At 45.1% G+C, this 17,981-nt stretch overlaps 2 protein-coding genes across 2 annotated transcripts in view; one reads left to right on the top strand and one right to left on the bottom strand.

Annotated features, from left to right (window-relative positions):
- mrpl11 (mitochondrial ribosomal protein L11) overlaps positions 1-17,981 on the bottom strand; it is a 28,715-nt gene that overhangs the window by 5,377 nt on the left and 5,357 nt on the right. Inside the window, exon 2 of the mRNA XM_071539431.1 lies at positions 16,277-16,437. Within this exon, the coding sequence (XP_071395532.1) occupies positions 16,277-16,399 (123 nt within the window). The 5' untranslated portion in view covers positions 16,400-16,437. The remainder of the gene's footprint in view (positions 1-16,276; positions 16,438-17,981) is intronic.
- Positions 8,107-9,195, top strand: tmem265 (transmembrane protein 265). Its single transcript, XM_071539472.1, has one exon. It carries the CDS (start codon positions 8,107-8,109, stop codon positions 9,193-9,195), a length of 1,089 nt encoding a protein of 362 aa, XP_071395573.1.

The following is a 17,981-nucleotide window of genomic DNA, read 5'->3' as shown; positions in this document are numbered from 1 at the left end:
TTAAATATGGATTAATATAAAGGCTGTGATGTTGGGTGTGAGTCAAAGCAAACCCTCCGGCTCTGCCTCACATATTCAGCTCCCGTTCCTTCCCTCTGTTCAGCCCGTGTCGGATAATGATCTCTCCCACCAACTCAGACGGCCGCCACACAATGGCATGAAAGGGCCTCCCTGACCAGCGAGAGATAATGCCTGATGCTGCTAAAAAGTGCTTAAGCACGGACAGCGAGACATTATGCAGACAGAGGAGCAACTGTGCTAAAGATAGACAGAGGCAAAGACTTCAGAGGGCCTTCCTGACCAGGCAGTCTACTGCTGCTAAAAAGAGCTTGAACAAAGAGAAGAAAAATAGACTGAGGACCGGCAAATAAGAGGAAGACTGACCAGAGGATGACAGAGACGAGTCACATGGGGACAGTGGACAGTTTAGTTCACCCTGAGCGCACATAAAAATGTATGCAACCGAGACAGGTAATCATATTTTAATTAACACGTTACACAAGGGTCCAGGCATCTCCTGAAGATGACAGTGAGCGAGTTTCATTTTTGCCCCGGGCTATTTAATAGTTTAACCGTAGTAATTACTGGGATTGAACCATGTTGGTAATTGCAATCAGAGTCTTTAAAAGTAGCAGAGGGCTGGCATGCCATGAAAGCAAGGTTTACTTGGCTTCCCCAACTTCCCATGACATTTATCACAGAACTGGAACACTAACATTCATGCCCTGGCCAAATCGCTAACCCCACTCACTGCATCTGAACATCTAATCATCCTCGAGTCCGAGCTGCCGGCTAAATCCTCTCTCTTCCACCATGACTGATTAGAGCCGGGTGCTCTCCAGTATAAAATGGCTGCAGCCCATCACCCAAGGCGGGGCCTTCCACTCTGGCCGCGGACGAGGACATTCAGCCGCGCATCTTCAAAGACTTCTGAGATCCTGGGCACCAGGATTAACGCTAATCTACGAAGATATTGTAGCCGTCAAATCCAGCAGCGACAGTGGTGAGTAATTGCTATGTGATCCATTCGAGATCAGCATAGCGGAGTCTTATTACTCATAATTAAGTGAGCAATTAGGCATTTGCAATTAAAATCGGAGACGTGTCCATTTGATTTGACCCTTCCACCATATTCTCTGCAGTCTTTTTTGACACTCTCTCTGTGTTAATGTGATTGGCCTTTCAGCTTCACTAACTCTTTTTAACAAGATATAGCACTGGTGTGACAGGAGGGTGTGCGGAGGAGTGTGTGGTCCGGAAGCAACTTGACGGGAGGAGAGGAGAGACAGGAATGGGAAAGGGAGAGGAGGAGAGATAGCTGAGAGGTGTATTTAAGTGTTCAGGGTGTAGACAGTGATCGTGATCAATATTTGAACAATGAAAGGGTTTGTTTGACCAAGGTGAACAACGGCAAAGGAAAGAAGTAAGTGAAGGCCATCAGAGGTCCTCATGAATATGGGTGAGTGAGGGTATAAGTGTGTGTGTGTGTGTGTGTGAACGCATATGTTTATGTATGAACACCTCAGATTCATTTCAATCTGACAAGACTATCAGTTGAAGAGAGAATATGCGTGCATATTAAGTTGCTAGGGGACTGCTGACGGTGAGGATGTGTTCACTCTGTGTGTGGCCGCAGGTGTCTCTGCATTAGAGAGAACTGGGGAGAAAGAGATGAGGGAAGAGAGAGAGAGAGAGAGAGAGAGAGAGAGAGAGAGGAGAGAGAGAGAGAGAGAGAGAGAGAGAGAGAGAGAGAGAGAGAGAGAGAGAGAGAGAGAGAGAGAGAGAGAGAGAGAGAGAGAGAGAGAGATGGGTGGGCAGAGATGGGGAGAGGGAGAGAGATGGAGGGAGATAGGGAGGATGAGAAAGGGAGGGAGAGTAGGTCAAGAGAAGAACTGTGCTTACGGAAGCGTAGCAAACATGGAGATAAAGGACACAGACATAGGATAAGGCCTTGGGGCAGGAGGCAGAATTAATTGCCCCTGGCACACAAGGCCACTGGATAAATTGCCCTGGCAGTCTACAGGGAGGGGGGGTGGGACGTTGGTGTTACAGTGGAACGGGGCTGGGTAGGAGGCGAGGTTAATTAAACCCTTCAGTGTGAAACACTCTCATTCATTACCTTCATTACCTTGTTCATTTAATCTGCTCCGGTGTTGGCATTTTATCACATTCAGCCCTATCATGGCGTCATACAGCTGATTAGGTTTCACGTTGAACTGCTCAGCTGCACGCTGCTCGCCCCACACAGGAGCAACTTAGGACGGGCGCTGCCAAGGCGCTGCTATCAGCTGTGCACCAGGTCAGTTTGGGTCAAAACTATAACAGACACATTCGCCACACAGCGCAATATTAGATGGAGTTCATGCTGGACATGCATCTTACTTGATTTTCCACCCTGGTATCACTGGATTAGTCTCAAAAGTGGAAAATGAAAACGATTTTCACCCCAGTCTCCAGTGAACTGTGGTGAGGCAATACAGCCTTATATAGAAGAACTGAGGCGCATTCTTCAAATGGGCATGAGCGCAAAATTGACAGAGCGAACCAAATTCTGGTCTCATCTGTATAACAACCAAAACAGACGAAAAACCCCCAACATCGTTTTGCTTTATGGTTCCTGGCTCAACGACAATTTCCCGTTTGAGGACCTGATGAAAGCAAGCAGCAGCAGAATAAAATGGATTGCATCACAGCAAAACATCACATTTTCGACTCCATTAGGTTCCCCTCACAGTCTTGACAGTGTTGTGCTTTTTGCCACTTCACATGATTAATCACGTGTGGAGGCTGCAGCAGAACAGAGGAGCCTGAACTGCAGGCAGCTGAGGCTCAAGACGACTGAAAAATCATAAGATACGCTGACAAGTGGAGGAGAGAAACAAAGAGAAAGAGTGTCAGGGATGGAACAGTCTGGCAACGATGAAATAAGAGTGCAATAATATCTGGTAGCGATGTATTAGCAAAGCTTGTGGCTGCAAACGGATCCAGAGGGATAATGGCGAATTTCCCCCACTTTATGTTCTATTTAATCCATGCTTCAGACTCTGAGACGACACTGAGAGCAAGAACTGAGGCGAGGAAGGTGCAGGGATTGAATTCTCCGCGCTCGCCATGTGGAGGTCAGCCTCGGGTCTGAGGTGGAGTGTTGATGCCCTTAGCATTCTTGGACAGTCTACAACCCGATGTGTCCTTCCAAACTTCCCCAATCATGTCTAGAGGAAAAGTGATGACTGCACAGTACTGTGGACGGTCTGCCCGCCTGGCTGCCCCTCGCCCTCCCCTGCTACCCTCGCTATTCGCCATGTCCCCCCCCCCCCCCCCCCACCCCCCCCCCCGCCTCCCTCTCTCTATTCTGAAAGTGAGCCAGTTGCAGAGTGACCTTCAACCACACCCACAGGGAACAAAAAGAAAAAAGGCTAAGTAGCGGGGGGGAGAGAATAGGATAAGCATGAGGAGAGGGCGACAGAGGGAAGACGGAAAGAAGAGGGGTGAAGAACAAATAGCCCACGCTGAAGTGGGGAAAATGGAAAATCTCTCTTCTCTAGGAAGCCAGCGGAGCGCGTAGCTGTATCTGACAAGAAAGATGACTCTCCATCCCCTCTCTCCCTCACCAGCCTGATTAAAGCTCTCACTCTAAAATGAACCCGGCACACCGAGAGAGGAGGGAGAGCGAGGGAGTTGAGGGCTGGAGCCTTTGCAAAAGGTGTGGGCTGGAATGCCTAGATGCACTTCAGGGAGCAGGACCTTGAAGACAAGGTGATGTGCATGAAATTCCTTGAAATCACTGTTTAAAGAGCCGCTGTGCTGAGAAACTGACCAAAAAATAATTCTTTAGGGAGGAAAGCTGCCAGCCCTCTTGCAGACTGCATTGCCAAATACTTCATTCTAGACTAGACCTCTCTCAGAAACTCCCAATCCCTTCATTCAGATGTAGAGTAAGCCGGCTGTAATGAGTTCATCTACAACAGAGGGATGATTTCCATGTGTAACTAAGACAGTAAAGAGGCAGAAGGAAGTCTAATTAAAGTTGTAACATCTGCCTTCAGAGCTCTAAATGTGTCCACAGGCTACGAGCATCTTCTGCTCCACTTCCCTTGCTCTTATTCCAAGGGAGGAAGGGGCAAGTAAGGTATCAGCCTACTTCCAAACAATGCAGAGCAATTATGCAAGTAATTTTCTGCAAGTGGCATCATCATGATTACCATAACCAATGAGTATACTGTAACTGGGTGCTCTTAAATATTCATAGGCTCTTCCACCTAAAGTTCCATGCACAGCTGATGGTTAAGAAGAGGAGGTGGAAGGCAGGAAGCCAAACGAAACGGGGGGAGTGGAGAAAGGGGAAAGAGAGGGGGGCAGGCTGGAGCACGTAACCTGCTTACAAATTAACACCACAACCAAAGTCGGACGGATGAGTTTCTCCGCGTCTCTCCTCTCGTCCTTCCACCGATGTTGCACGCTGCATTGCTCGCCTCCACGCCGAGCCATCTTCTCGGTCGGATCGTTTTGCGGTCTCCACTCTTCTTCTCCTTAATGATTCCGCGTCAGGCACCGCCGGTCCACTTCTGACCGACTTCCCGTGCTCCTCACAGCCGGAGCCCCGACCGACCGACCGACCGAGCGGATCCTGCACGGCTCCTGCACCGAGGTGTCAAAAAAAACAAGCAGACCCGACATTGCGGGGGGTGACAGATCCGTCCAGCCCCGCAGTAACCACGGAGCGAGGCGGGCGACGAGATGTGACAAGCCAGATCTGGAGGGGAAGGGGGCAAATCTTGACGGATATGAGCCGGCTTTTGTTCCGACAAAACTCGGGTAGTCTATGCTTGGTGTGGCAGTGCGATGACTTTCCCTGCTGCGATGAGACTATCATAGCCTCTAGACACTCAGCCTTCTCCCGGAGCCGGAGTATGCAAATGCAAGGACTATAAGATTCACACTTTAACAGCCTGCCGGCGGATCTTGCTCGTCGCCCGACAATAAAGAGACTTTATTGGTCATCGGCAACGCTCCACTTCGAAAAACAGATTACTTGTTCTCAATCAAGCCAAGAGGATCGAGCCCAAGTGCAATACGAATGGTTTGGGTAACTACACCTTCACTTTATTATCAGCCACTGGTAAAATCCACATACCTATTGTTAATAGGGCAGTTATGAAACAGGTGTTGCAGAGAGGGGTTTAATAGACGATGTTAAATTGCAAAAGGACGCGAGACATCAAACAATAACACTGCACGTTAGGCAGCTAATGATAACCATATTTTAAGGGGGGAAAAAAGATTTAACTCTATAAAAACCAGGGCAATCCTACAACTTAGAAGCAATCACTGCTACCTGATTAATCAACAGATGTTTCAGTCATTTGGATTAGGTCGAGAGAGAGGATTTATTCAACAATGCATTATCAGTAATTACACACAGGCTATCTCGCCATTAGTCAATTAGTTAGAACACAATTACATAGACCTGTGTTGTTTTGTCCTGATGCCCTTGGTCTGATTGCCACCTGTGGTTAAGTTGTGAAGCATCTTGTTTGGGGCGAGGTCTTCCCCAGACACTATTTGAGACTAGGAGAATGTTCGTGGAGATAAATAGCGGGTGTAAAACAATTAATCTTTCCCATTTCCTCCACCTGCATCCCTGTACACCTGGAAAACACCCATTATTAAAAGGAAAACAAATCTCTCTCTCTCTCTCTCTCTCTCTCTCTCTCCTCTCTCTCTCTCTCTCTCTCTCTCTCTCTCTCTCTCTCTCTCTCTCTCTCTCTCTCTCTCTCTCTCTCTCTCTCTCTCTCTCTCTCTCTCTCTCTCTCTCTCTCTCTCTCTCTCTCTCTCCTCTCTCTCTCTCTCTCTCTCTCTCTCTTCTCTCTCTCTCTCTCTCTCTCTCTCTCTCTCTCTCTCTCTGCACACAAGTTCCATATATGAAAAGCTACAAAGCCAGAAGTGAAGATATATTTTCAAAACAAAGCAGAACACACTATTAAGATTGAAAAAAAAACTAAAAACAAATATTTCACCTGTGCACTACAACATGCCATTACTCATGCTTACAGCGAAATAGGCTGCCTCACCTTGTCAACAGCAGTGTCATTTCCCAGACAGGGGAATGATGAATTTGGTCATTATTGATGAGCTGAGTGGACCACGGGCTGTCATCCTGGTCCCTCACTCAGAACAGAATAAATTACATGCGTTGACAAGGAGTCAAAACACAAACACGCCTGACAGGGAAGGCTTCCAGGATGAAATTTAAGGTGCGGGTTGAATTACTAAGAGGCATCATCTAGAGAAAGCCAAGACACTGGCTGCACCTTCTTTATCCACTGCGGATTGGGTTTGTTCACACAAAAAAAGGAAACCAAATTTTAAATCCAATATTCTCTCAGTCTGCGGTTTGGCGAAATCCATTCAATTTCAAGACTGACAATGAAGTTGCGGGGTTGCAGTGAAACAAAAGGGTTCGTAGATAATCAGATATTACGAATGCAGGCATGATCCACGTCTGTCCTCCCACCATGCTTGCAGCGGATTAATCAGTCTATAACGTTCCCTCACTCATCGCTTTGATTCATGTGTTCAGAGGAAATCTTAATGTCTATGATATCTCCATATCCCCGGCGATGAATACATTTAGATTCATCCAGGCCAAGCTGGCACATAAAAACGCCATGTCTTCATATAAGTAGGTGGAAGACACTTTGTATCTGCATTTCACTCTTTTCCTCTTCATCACTTTCACCCTCTCTCCTAGCCTCTCCCCCTGAGCTTATTTATGAACTATTACCATCATGCAGTAACACTTTATTAGGCATGTAGACAGCCAAAAGCCTATTAATCTTTCACTTGCACTCTTGTGCTCATTCTCACTCTCTCTCTTTCTCTATCTCTGTCTCACGCACACCACACGCGCGCACACACAGATAATCTCAAAACCTTTTTACCCAACGGAGTTCTACAGCTCTCTTCAATGATTCAGACGGCATCGAGCAGATGGCAGAGCTCCTGTTAGTCTTACAGTGAGGGAAGTGATGCGTCTTCCATCGGCAACACATCAATGCACATTTTTCACAGGTAGCCGTTTCTCAGAGGCCGCAGTGCTGACAATCTTTCGCTTGATCACGCACAACTGTTGCCATTACAGCAAATCTGAGCCAGTAATGATTTCATATTATAATGTCATCGATCCAGTCGAGTGGCTGACACTCTGACTGGTGCTGAGCAGATAACAGACAGTCCAGCGGTCTGCGCTGTCTGAGAGCCATACACCACTGGCTTTTGAGCTAAATACGATAAAGAGACGTTGGTTCGATTTCACTGTAAAGTCAATGATCATTTCTCACTCTGAGATCAATAATGAGGTTTAATACTGTCCATGGCTGAGATATGAGCCGCAACACAAAAACGAACACTCATATTCAGCCAAATTAGCATTGCCTGCATGCACTCACCCAGAAATACACAGTGTGCACCAAGACACAAGTCAAAAGCCTCTCTAAACAAATAGCAAGTTATCAATATTCATCTCAAATGAGAAGCGAATTTTTGCCGACTAAAGACTGCGGCACACAATGAGAATAAACATGGCAGGCTATAGAGGCGAAGAAAAGGGCTTTGACACGGTACCTAGCTGCGCCTGAACGCAATTAATTAATAATGAATAAGGTGAACACAAAAAAGAACAAATAAGCAACAACAAAAAAATCTCATAGCAGAAAAAAATAATCTGAAAATCTCTGATTTAAAAAGAAGCTATGCTTATGGAAAATGAGAGCTATTTAAATCAAAGAGCCGCAGAGGAGTAAAAAAACAGTTTAACAGGCTTCTCAGCTTGAGCAGCCAGGGTAGATATAGCTCTGACCAAAGATGAAGGGAGCTCACTGCTTACTAGGCAGCAAATGTCTTCAACCATAGCAACAAGCATCAAACTATTTTACATTTACTTCTGAATTAATGTTGGAAAATGCAAGCATTTTCTTTAACCTGTGAATGTATAATTTTTCTGGGGACAGATGACAGTGTGGCTGGATCTGAATAGATAACAGTCTTTGACTTTTGCGTAAATTGTGTGAATTGTGAATTTTTCCTGTATGTGTTTTTCTTTCAGGCATGGTGCCCACGCCCCAGGTGTGCGTATCAACCCTGGTCACGGTGAGCACAATGGCAGTGGTGGACCTCTACCTGCTGGAGCAGAGCATGCTGGGGGCTCGTGGCGTTCCGGGACCGAGCGTATGGCAGTGCGCGGCGGTGTTGCTAGGCGATGTGGGTTTCTTGCTCGCGCTGCGTTTCGTGTCGGCGGGCGTGGTGTCCGAGGCGCGCTCCCCGCGACGCGGTTTCGCCAACGCCCTCTGGTTCCTGTTCCTCTCCCTGCTCCAGCTCAAGCTCTTCTTTGTCTGCCACAACTACCGGCAGGAGCGCCGGCCGCCCGACCCGCTGGCCAGGAAGACCTTGACCCTGCTGCTGTCCATCTGCCTGCCCTCGCTCTTCCTCATCCTGACAGGAGCTGACCACATGACCCCGCAGCGCAGGAAACAAGAGGTGCGAGGCCGGCTGCTGTGGGTGGTGGTCGACCTGCTGGATGTGCTAGACCTGCAGGCGGGGCTGTGGGAGGCCCATGCGGGGGCCGGAGCCGGGGCCGGAGCCGGAGCCGGGGGGGCTGCCGAGGGGCTGCCCATCTGGGCTGAGGGCCTGGTCTTCTTTTACTGTTATGCCCTGCTGCTGCTGCTGCCATGTGTGGCCCTCACAGAGCTTGGGGCCACCGGCCTGCCGGGACAAAGGGGGCCCCGTAAGGAGGCTTTGTACCCTTGGCTCAGCTTGGTCACTATCAATATCTTCACCCTGGCCCTGCGGGGCACAGGCATGCTATGGTACAGAGACCCTCGTGTCTCCACTGTGTTCCTAGGGAAGAACCTCCTGGCTCTGGCTGTGAAGCTGAGCTCAGCCTGGGAGCGACACACGCAGGACCGCGGGGGCGGGGGGGCTGGGACCGCGGCCGGGGCCGAACCGGGAGACTCGACCCTGCCAAGCCAGAGCTCGGAGCAGGAAGAGGACCAGGCCCAAGGGAAAGCCTTCTCTGCGCCGCCCTCTAATTATCACACACTGTCTCGCTCCCAGAGCCACAGTCACACTCTCTCCCATGTCAGCCTGGAACCCACAGAGACCTCGTTAGGACCCTCTTTCATCTCCCATGAACTCTAGAGAGATACACTCGCTCTGACCATGCGTGCATGCACAAACGCATGTACGCACACCCACACACAAAACTTGGACCAGCCAAGCCTATATCACATCCAAGCAGATAACTTGTATTGAATTTGTATTTTTTTTTTTTTTTTAAGTACAACAATCATGGGTATAATATAGTGCTTTGCAAATGCAATTAGCACCCTTGATTTTTTCGCACATTTTGTTGTGCTAAAAAAGATTTCAAAATGCATTACTGTGATTTTTTTGTGTTTTAATAGAACACTGTGAATAGATCTGACTGTAAAGATTAAGCTAAAAATTTATATTAAAGTCTAGTTGTAATTTATCCCTTTGTGTAATTTGGGCAGAATTGCCCTAATGGCCAACATTTGTTCAATATTTCATCTTATGTTACATAGATGCCATCTGCAGGTTGTAGTTAGGGGTTTTGAACAATATTTTCCTTTCACAACTGCTTTAATTCCGATGGTGCCAGTTACCTTATGCACATCTCAGGGGGATATTAAGGTGTGGGGTGGAGTTTGCTGGAGAATACTCATGAGTGATTCACTCATGTTTGGCATTTTAAATCAGTTCCTGGGGTTTCCAATAAAAAAAATAAATTCACACACCCCTGTCATTACATGCAAAAATACAGAGAGTGATCTTTCAGTGTCTCTCGCTCTAATTTTTCGTCGGAGATGAATAGAGAAAGTGGACAGGAGAAACTCTGAAAAGTTCAATATAGCGGCAGGGGGGTAAAGATTTATTTTTTCCTTTGATACCACAGGCGCGGGACTCAAATGCCATCCATAAGATAATTTTCTACACTGTGCTTGAGTATTTGAATGTCTACCCATGGAGGGGCCAAGAGTCTGCAGGTTTTCATTCCAACCAAACACCACACCAGGTCATTTCACTGACTAACACTTTCAGACAGAGGAGGAACTAATCAGTGAAACCAGACAGTCTAGTGTCTGCGGACTCTTTGCCCTCCATGGACCAAGGTTGCCTGTCTCCGCCCTACACCCTAAAATCCCTTTGAGATGTGCTGAAGAAACCTGTTGTCAGATCGAAAGGCAGAATTACAACAATGGTAGTTAAGCCAATTTAGCCCAAATTTTTAAAAAAAATGTACACCTTCCCGTACATTTCAAAACCAAACTTTGCTGTTAATTCAGATAGCTTTGCATAGATCAAACAAAAAAATCGAATAAATGCATTTTCATTTTTAGCAGAACAAAATATGTATAATTCAAGATGCTAAATATCTATGAAAGACAGTGTTTTTATGTATAGATTCTTGACAAAGTAGGGCTTACAGATGGACAACCTCATCCTAATTCCATTGTATCTTTAAATACAGGTCTATTTTACTACATTGTTTACAAAGCTTACCAACATATGTGAACCCTCTACAGCTTCAAAACACATTCAAAATTCATGTTTAGCTGTCATTGTCTGTACTTGTCTCAAAGTCTCCTTCAGTCATTTTCAAAATGAAAAGAACAACTCTGTCCAGCTCCCTCCAATCCCTTTTCTGGCTTTTGATGTGAGAGTTACCTTTTTAATTACATTTGAATTAAGGACTGGGCCTTTCAATCATTAATTTATTGAGCCCTGGGTGCTGTCACACTGTAGTATTTGGGCATCATGGGAAGCTGGGATACAGCAGCAGGTGTGAAAGATGTACTGTATAGTCAAGTGCCTTGTTTCCCCATGGAGCTACTAGCCTCTGTGTTGTCAGTGGGCATAGACATTACGTGTACCATGTGGGACTTGGACATATGCCATGTGTATACTGTGAAGTTATTCCACAGCTGTTGTCAACTACACCTCCAGGACAGAGTGCAAACTAATAAAGTGTTTCATACTCCTCTAGTGTTGACAGTTCATTGGCTATTATGCAGGAGCAATATTGGCAGCCTGTCACCCACACAAAGGGGGAAAAGCAGGGGGAATCAGGACAAATCATTCACAGCCAAGAGGCCTTAGAGACCACTAACTGCCCCACACTTGCAGGACTTCCACTACGTCTGAGCCAATCAGCTTCCCTTCCACCGTCACAGAAAATGTCATGTTTTTATGTTTTTTTTTTAATGCTAAACATCCAGACTGATGCTGGAGCTGGTAATCTGAATGGAAGCCCCCCCCCACACACACATATTCAAGCCAGAAAAGCATGCTATTCTCTTCACGGAGTGGCACGCTGAGGAAAGGCCGTCATTTATCACAATTACGCCGGCGGCACCATCAGCTCTGATAGCCACGCACTAATCCTTGAGCATGCTGTCTTCTTGTCTCCCTTTAATGTTGAAAGAGAGAAGTCTGTGGATGTGATGGGCTGTGCATGTCAAGGGTGGGAGTGAGCGTGTGGAGCGTTTTTCACAGCGAACCAGCCCTCTCCCAACAGACATTCTGAATGCACTCCATGCCCATCTGCCTCCCCTCTGAGCATTAATGCTCCTATTAATTGAAATTGTGGCTATTTGTCAAAGCGCGAGAGCTTATTCACACTGCTTTATGCTTGATTTACGGGGCATATTTACAGGATGTATTGAGGCTAATGCACACATTCAGCCACAAAAAGAAATTCATTTAAAGTTTCTGTGGGGAATTTCTCTCCGGTTCAGAGGGATTTTTGAGGGAATCCGCACAGGGATGAACAGTGTAGTAGACAGCATCCAACTCTCGCCCACCCTCTCTCTTTCATCTCTTTCTCCCTTGCTCACTCTACATTTCAAACACATGCATTCTGGATGCACTCCCCGTTGGGCAACTTCTCATATTTCTATTATAAAAGCAGTGACTGCATAGGCAGCAGCCTCAGCAAATGACTACCTCCTTGAATTTGTTACACCTGTTAAGCTCTAGATACAATGCTCAGCATTTTCCCTCAGCACCCACGACTCTCATAACCTGGTCCTGAAGAAAGTGCATGAGCGTCTTTCCCATTTTCTTTCTTCTTTTTGTCCCTCTCTTTGCTGCTCTCTATTCTTCCCGTCCATTCGCCTGTGTTAATTTCACTCTAGCCTGTAATTATTCTCCTGCACCAAAGCTGTCAGTTCCCCTTTTTTGTCTCCCGCTCCCTCTTTTATTTCTCTCGTTTGTTTAAATTTGCCCCGCGGCCGACAGGCAGCCTACCTCTCTGCGCTTCCCCTGTCAAGGGTGGTTAGTCAGAGAAAGGGGAAAAAAACCAAGGAGGAGAGACTGGGTAAGATTAAAGGGCCGGGGCCAGTGCCTAAAGCAGAGGGGCTGCCGACTGCCATTTATTTACAGTTTGCTACACACACTGTGAGCTTGATGGAACAGGGGAGCCAAGAGAGACAAACACACACAACACGCTGCACCATCGGCACATGACATCCCAAAACAGTCCAAAAGGAGGCACCTTTAGACAAACATATGGCTTTGTTTTGCTTGGTTACAACTGATTTCACTTCATTACTACTGACGCTACGACATCTATCCCCAAGAGCTCACGCCCACCCAGCGTAGGAGAGGGAGTCGCATTTTACAGACGGATGTCTAAATCATTCATCATAGCTGAGCTCTCACACGCCATCACTACCGCTTTCAGTGACAACTTTAAAGTATATTCATGAGTATGAGATGATGCAAAAGAAACTGACACTCTCATGATATGCAGTGCAATACCTCCATACCAATACTGCTTTCAGATATTAGGGTGATACCAGGCTAAAACAGGGTATCGGTGTCAGGTTATTTTCCTGATGCTAAAATCAATTCTACTACTGCAACAACTACTAATAATCTCTATTTATATAACACTTATCTACAGTATAAGCAGAGTTTATAAAGTGCTTTACAAGAAGGGATAAAAGCCAGAATAGTAAAATATAAAAAGGTGGAGATAAAAATAGTAAACATTGAAGAAAAAACAAAACACAAGATTAAAAGTGGGCAAAATAAAAAAGAATTACTTTAAAACAAGTCCATAAAAATGAAGTGATTTAAAAGTTGATGCTGAATAAGCTAGCATAAAGACACAAGGAAAAGGCATGTCGCTGGTGTCTTGCTTCTGTAATTCAACGTACTTCCAGCTGATATTGGGGCAGGACAATGTGAGGAGGGACCGTTCATGTGGGCGGGTTGGACCATAAAAAACAAGGAAAGAGAAAGGCAATGAAGCCCATTGCATACTGGGTACAGCTGGTGAAGCAATCCACTGTGAAATGCTTTGCGCATAATCTTGAGCTGTCACAAATGTCGGATTCTTCAAAATGAATAAATTCCAGCCAGTAGGATGCAATCTTGGTGTCTCAGGAAAACGAAAAAAGGTTTTTGGGGGTGAACACTCGTGTCACTTTGACAGTTGTGGCAGATTTAAAAAAAAAATCTTTGACGTTATTATTGGTTGGAATATTTATGTACGCCTACTGGTACACCATGAAGTAACCACCAAAAACATGCCGCTTTCCAGTTAGTAAAAAAAAACTAATGGGATTTTGATATAAAAATATGAGAAAATAAATAAATTGTAAATTTTTCGCATTTATTGTTAGTGTATCCTATGACATACAGTAGGCTATATATACAGTATATCATATAATATATATGGGAAACTAGCTAACAAGGTGAAAAAGTAACTTTTCGTTTCATTGAGACTGTGAGTTCCTGAGGCAAGGTGTTCCTCGATTTAGGGGCCCTGATGGCAAAAACACAATCAACTTTAGTTTTGAGTGCAGACGGAGGAACAGTCAGAGCTGTGCCGAGGATCTCAGGCTCTGCTCCAGCTCATAGGGAAATAACAAGTCTGCAATGTAGCTAGGGGACAGAACTAGCTGTGCTTTCAACGTGATCAGTGAAATCTTAAAATAAACCCTATATCCAGCTGGTAACCAATGATGAAGAGACGCTAAAACTGGGATTATATGGTCTATTTGTTTTGCACCCGTTAAAATCCTAGCTGCTGCATTTTGAATGAGCTAGTTATGTGACAGTGACTTTTGATTTTGGCAGGAATAAAGGGAGTTGCAGTATCTTAAATGGGATGAGATAAAAGCACAAATGACCTTCTCTAAATCTAAGGAGAATAATAATGTCTTCATTTTTGATTTTGATCTTAACTGTAGGAAGCAAGACTGTACTTCTCTCTTTATGTGTTCTTCAAAAGTCAGTTTCCGGGCAAGTATCACTCTTGAGGTTCTGGCCGCTGGCTTTGTACTTCTAAGATCCTTTAGAACAAGATTTCTGGATGTAGGAGGGCCAAATAAGACTATTTCACAGTTGAGTTGTGAAAAGTTCTGCGATATCCAACAGTTGATGCCTGTGTGGCAGTTCTTGAATGTTTTTTGAGATTGGGTCACTAGGTGGGTATAGCTGGGTATCATCTGCATAGCAAAAAAGAGACATTATGTTTACATGATGTTGCCAAGCAGAAGCATGAAGTAGGAGAAAAGGATAGGGCCTATAATTGAGCCCTGAGGGACCCCACAGGTGATATCTGCTGAACTAGGGGTTGAAATATTGTATACTTAAACCTAGAAGGGAACATATCAGTGGCCAGAGAGATATTTATAATGGATACAATGCTAGGACCTATAGTATCATGGACACAACTTTGTGGTAACAATATCAAGTAGACAGGTAAAGTAACTGGGAGATAATAAAAAAAAAAACAATAGGGGAAAAATGACTTAAAACAGCAGTACTTATCAGTATTTAACATATCAAATAAGTCCTAGTCAGGCAGGGAGATCTGGAGTCCAATCTTTTAAAAAACCATATAGCCTATTTATTTTATTTTTTATAGTTTATATAGTGTAACTAGGGTCAGGGTTAACAGCATAGTCTATCATCTTCAACAGGACCATCAAGTTATGGCAATTTTTAGATAACAAGTCAGAGAGGCACACCGCTTTCGCATCCTTAATCCTTTTCTGATATCTGAACACTTGGTCTTTCATGATCTCATAAAAGATTTATAGCTTGTATTTCTTCCAACTGTGTTCAGCTTTTTTTCCAGTCTCTTCTTAGGGTCTGTGTTGCGTCATTAAGCCGCGGAGATCGATTAACTATGTGAAGCGATCTGGTTTTCAAGGGTGCAATTGCATCCAAGGCTGATGAGCCTGAGCCATTAAAGCGGCTAACCAGATCATTTGTGTATGCAGAGTGAGCCATAGGTTTGCTTTCACTCAATTCAGCAAAGGACGATGAAAATTTAATAGCTGACTGACTAATAAGAATGTGGGATGGGATGGTGCCTTTATGCTGTAAAATATCAATTTCAAAAGCGAAATTAAAAACTATGTACTTGTGATCAGAAACAAAGATAACCTTAATGCACAGTTAACATTAACATTGTTAACATTAAACACTTTTTCATACACACAAGGATGATGCCACAGAGAAAAATGAACTAATGGGTCTTGGTCTATATTGTTAATTTAAAATGATTGAAGAGAGCACTATCCGGTACCAGCCAATACATAAATTTTACTTGTTGGAATTGGCATCGGTAGTGAAAAAGTAGTATTGGTGCATCCCGATGCAATAAAATACAATACAACCTCAGCTGTCTCCCTGGATCAACTGAAGCAGGACAAAATATACAAGAATTTGAGACTGAACTTTTACTGGTTCAAGCTCCTTCCTCGTCGACTCAGTTGGAAAGAGTGAAACTAATGCGTATGGACAGGTGTTGTGGATGGAACTGGTAATATCTTTGGCCTGGATACAGTGAGGAAATGGTTGCAGACCAAGGCTGAGCGTGACACCCCCCTGCACAATAGGGCTGTGAGACTAGAATATGAATGGGAATATGAATACAGCTATGGTAGGAGACCGGAGTGGTGGTAGGATGCAAGAGAGGAGGTGAATGAGGGAAGAGAGGTAATCACAAGGGAGCATAATGTGATTGACAAAGTGAAAATAGGGAAGGATCAGGTTGTCTTCTTTGGCAAATGAGAGAAGAGACATGAAGATGTGCTTAAGCGGTGTGCAGGGCAAAGTGAGCTGTGCAGAGTAGGTCAGCTAATAAAATTGAGCCATGCTTCAGCAACTATGTTAAAACTCCTGATTATTTGGAGGGAAGAGATGGAACAAGAATGAGAATCATGATTCATTTTACCTGTCCCAGGACAGGGCCTAGCGGGGGTCCAGGGGCTGCTTGTCCTGACCTCACTATGGCCCGGATCACGCCACTCACATCCACCCTCTTCACCGCCTTGGCTGCCTTGGAGATCTTTGACATCCTGGTTTCAGTCTGTGTGCGTCTGGAAAGCCCTATATCTGACCCAAAGCAAGCAGAGAATCCAACCGCAGAGAATAAGTAAATATGAGGAGAAAAACAAACAAATTAGCCTTTCAAGCATAAGCAACTGCAACAAATCATTTACACGCCGGTCTCATTAAAACATCATACAGCCAAGTCAATACTGATACCCACAGGCAAAACCATGCCTTTCCATTCCGCAGCAGTCGAGTAATTAAAAAAATCTTTGCCTTCGATCGGCTCAGTGAAAGCCACTCTCCTGGAGGTGTTTGTGGTGTGGATCAGCAGTGGAGTGAGATGCCAGCCCTACTGAGGACCCTGAGAACTGGCAGGATTTAAACCTCTCTGTGAAAATCATGGGTTGAATTCCAAACGCCTCCGCCGCCTGGCCTCTCCTCCCTGGGCTACAGCACAGCCTGTAGCGTCCTCTAGCTCTGCACCGGCCCGCATCAGTCGAGGTCAAGTGTCCCCGTGGAAGAAAGGGGGCGGGGGGGATAAGTGACAATATTAACACTGGGGGGTCGCAGTGTCATCGCTCTATATGAAGCCAGAGAGGGGTCTGCTTTTTCATTCCACCTTCAAATGCATTTGCCAAATTAGCAGTCAATTAGTGGAGTGGGGAGAATGGCCTGAACTCCTGGCCTTTCTCTGGGGAGGCAGAACACATAAAAGCACGCCTATAATCCTCTGTTGGAAAAAAAGTGATACAGACACAGCTGTAAAAAAAAAAAAAAAAGATCAATGGCTAGAGCCAAGGGACAAATAGAAGTTTTAAGGTTTAGCCTGGTGATTCTGGGGAACCCTGCATTCAATAAAAGTAAGCACTTCAGGGGAGAGTAGAGGTCTACCAATGATTCATTGTAGGCAACAGAGGGTATCCAATTAGATCAACAAAAGACACAGTACCAAAGAGATATATGGGACCCCATGCTGCTTCAAAGCTACAAATAGGAGAAACTGTTCCCAGGAAAAGTTGTGATTCTATCTCGGCTGCTGATTATCCTGGACCTGTTACACTGCACCCACCACGAGGCCTCTGTAATGTTTGTAAGGGTGTTAAGGTGATAAGCATACTGCAGACAAAGTCTTAAATAGAATCAATTTATTTCGAACTCCCTCAATAGCTGTCTTTATAACTCACATAAGCCGCAGAGGTCAATTTCATGCCTCTCACCGAATGTGTTCAGCTACTTCATTGTGGAAAAATCATGTTGCAGTTCAGATCAATTTTGGAGCCAGTCTGACAATGCAGAGACCAGTATGTATTAAATCTAAAGTGAGAGAAGCCACTTATGTTATCAAACAATGACAGACTCACGAATCCCCAACTGGCAAACTGCAGAATATAGCCTAAACCAGCAATTTGGAGAAAAAAAATTGCCCCGAGATGACTAGAAAAACATCAGCCAGGAAATTGACATGGTCCTGAAATTCTAGGCTTTAGTGGAGCTCTGAAAGTGCCAGCGAAAACAATTAGGAGCAGCAGCACATGTTGGGTTTAATTCCAATTTGGGACAAAGGGAATAACATTTTGAGAGTGGTGGGGAAATGACAACGTCAT

This window comes from Centroberyx affinis, unplaced genomic scaffold, assembly GCF_046629955.1.
Source record: "Centroberyx affinis isolate AG114_WGS23_722 - 3 ecotype Tasmania unplaced genomic scaffold, CSIRO-AGI_Caff_v1 ptg003460l_1, whole genome shotgun sequence".
NCBI classification, from domain to species: domain Eukaryota; kingdom Metazoa; phylum Chordata; class Actinopteri; order Beryciformes; family Berycidae; genus Centroberyx; species Centroberyx affinis.
This window is presented reverse-complemented; position numbering and strand designations above follow the sequence as displayed.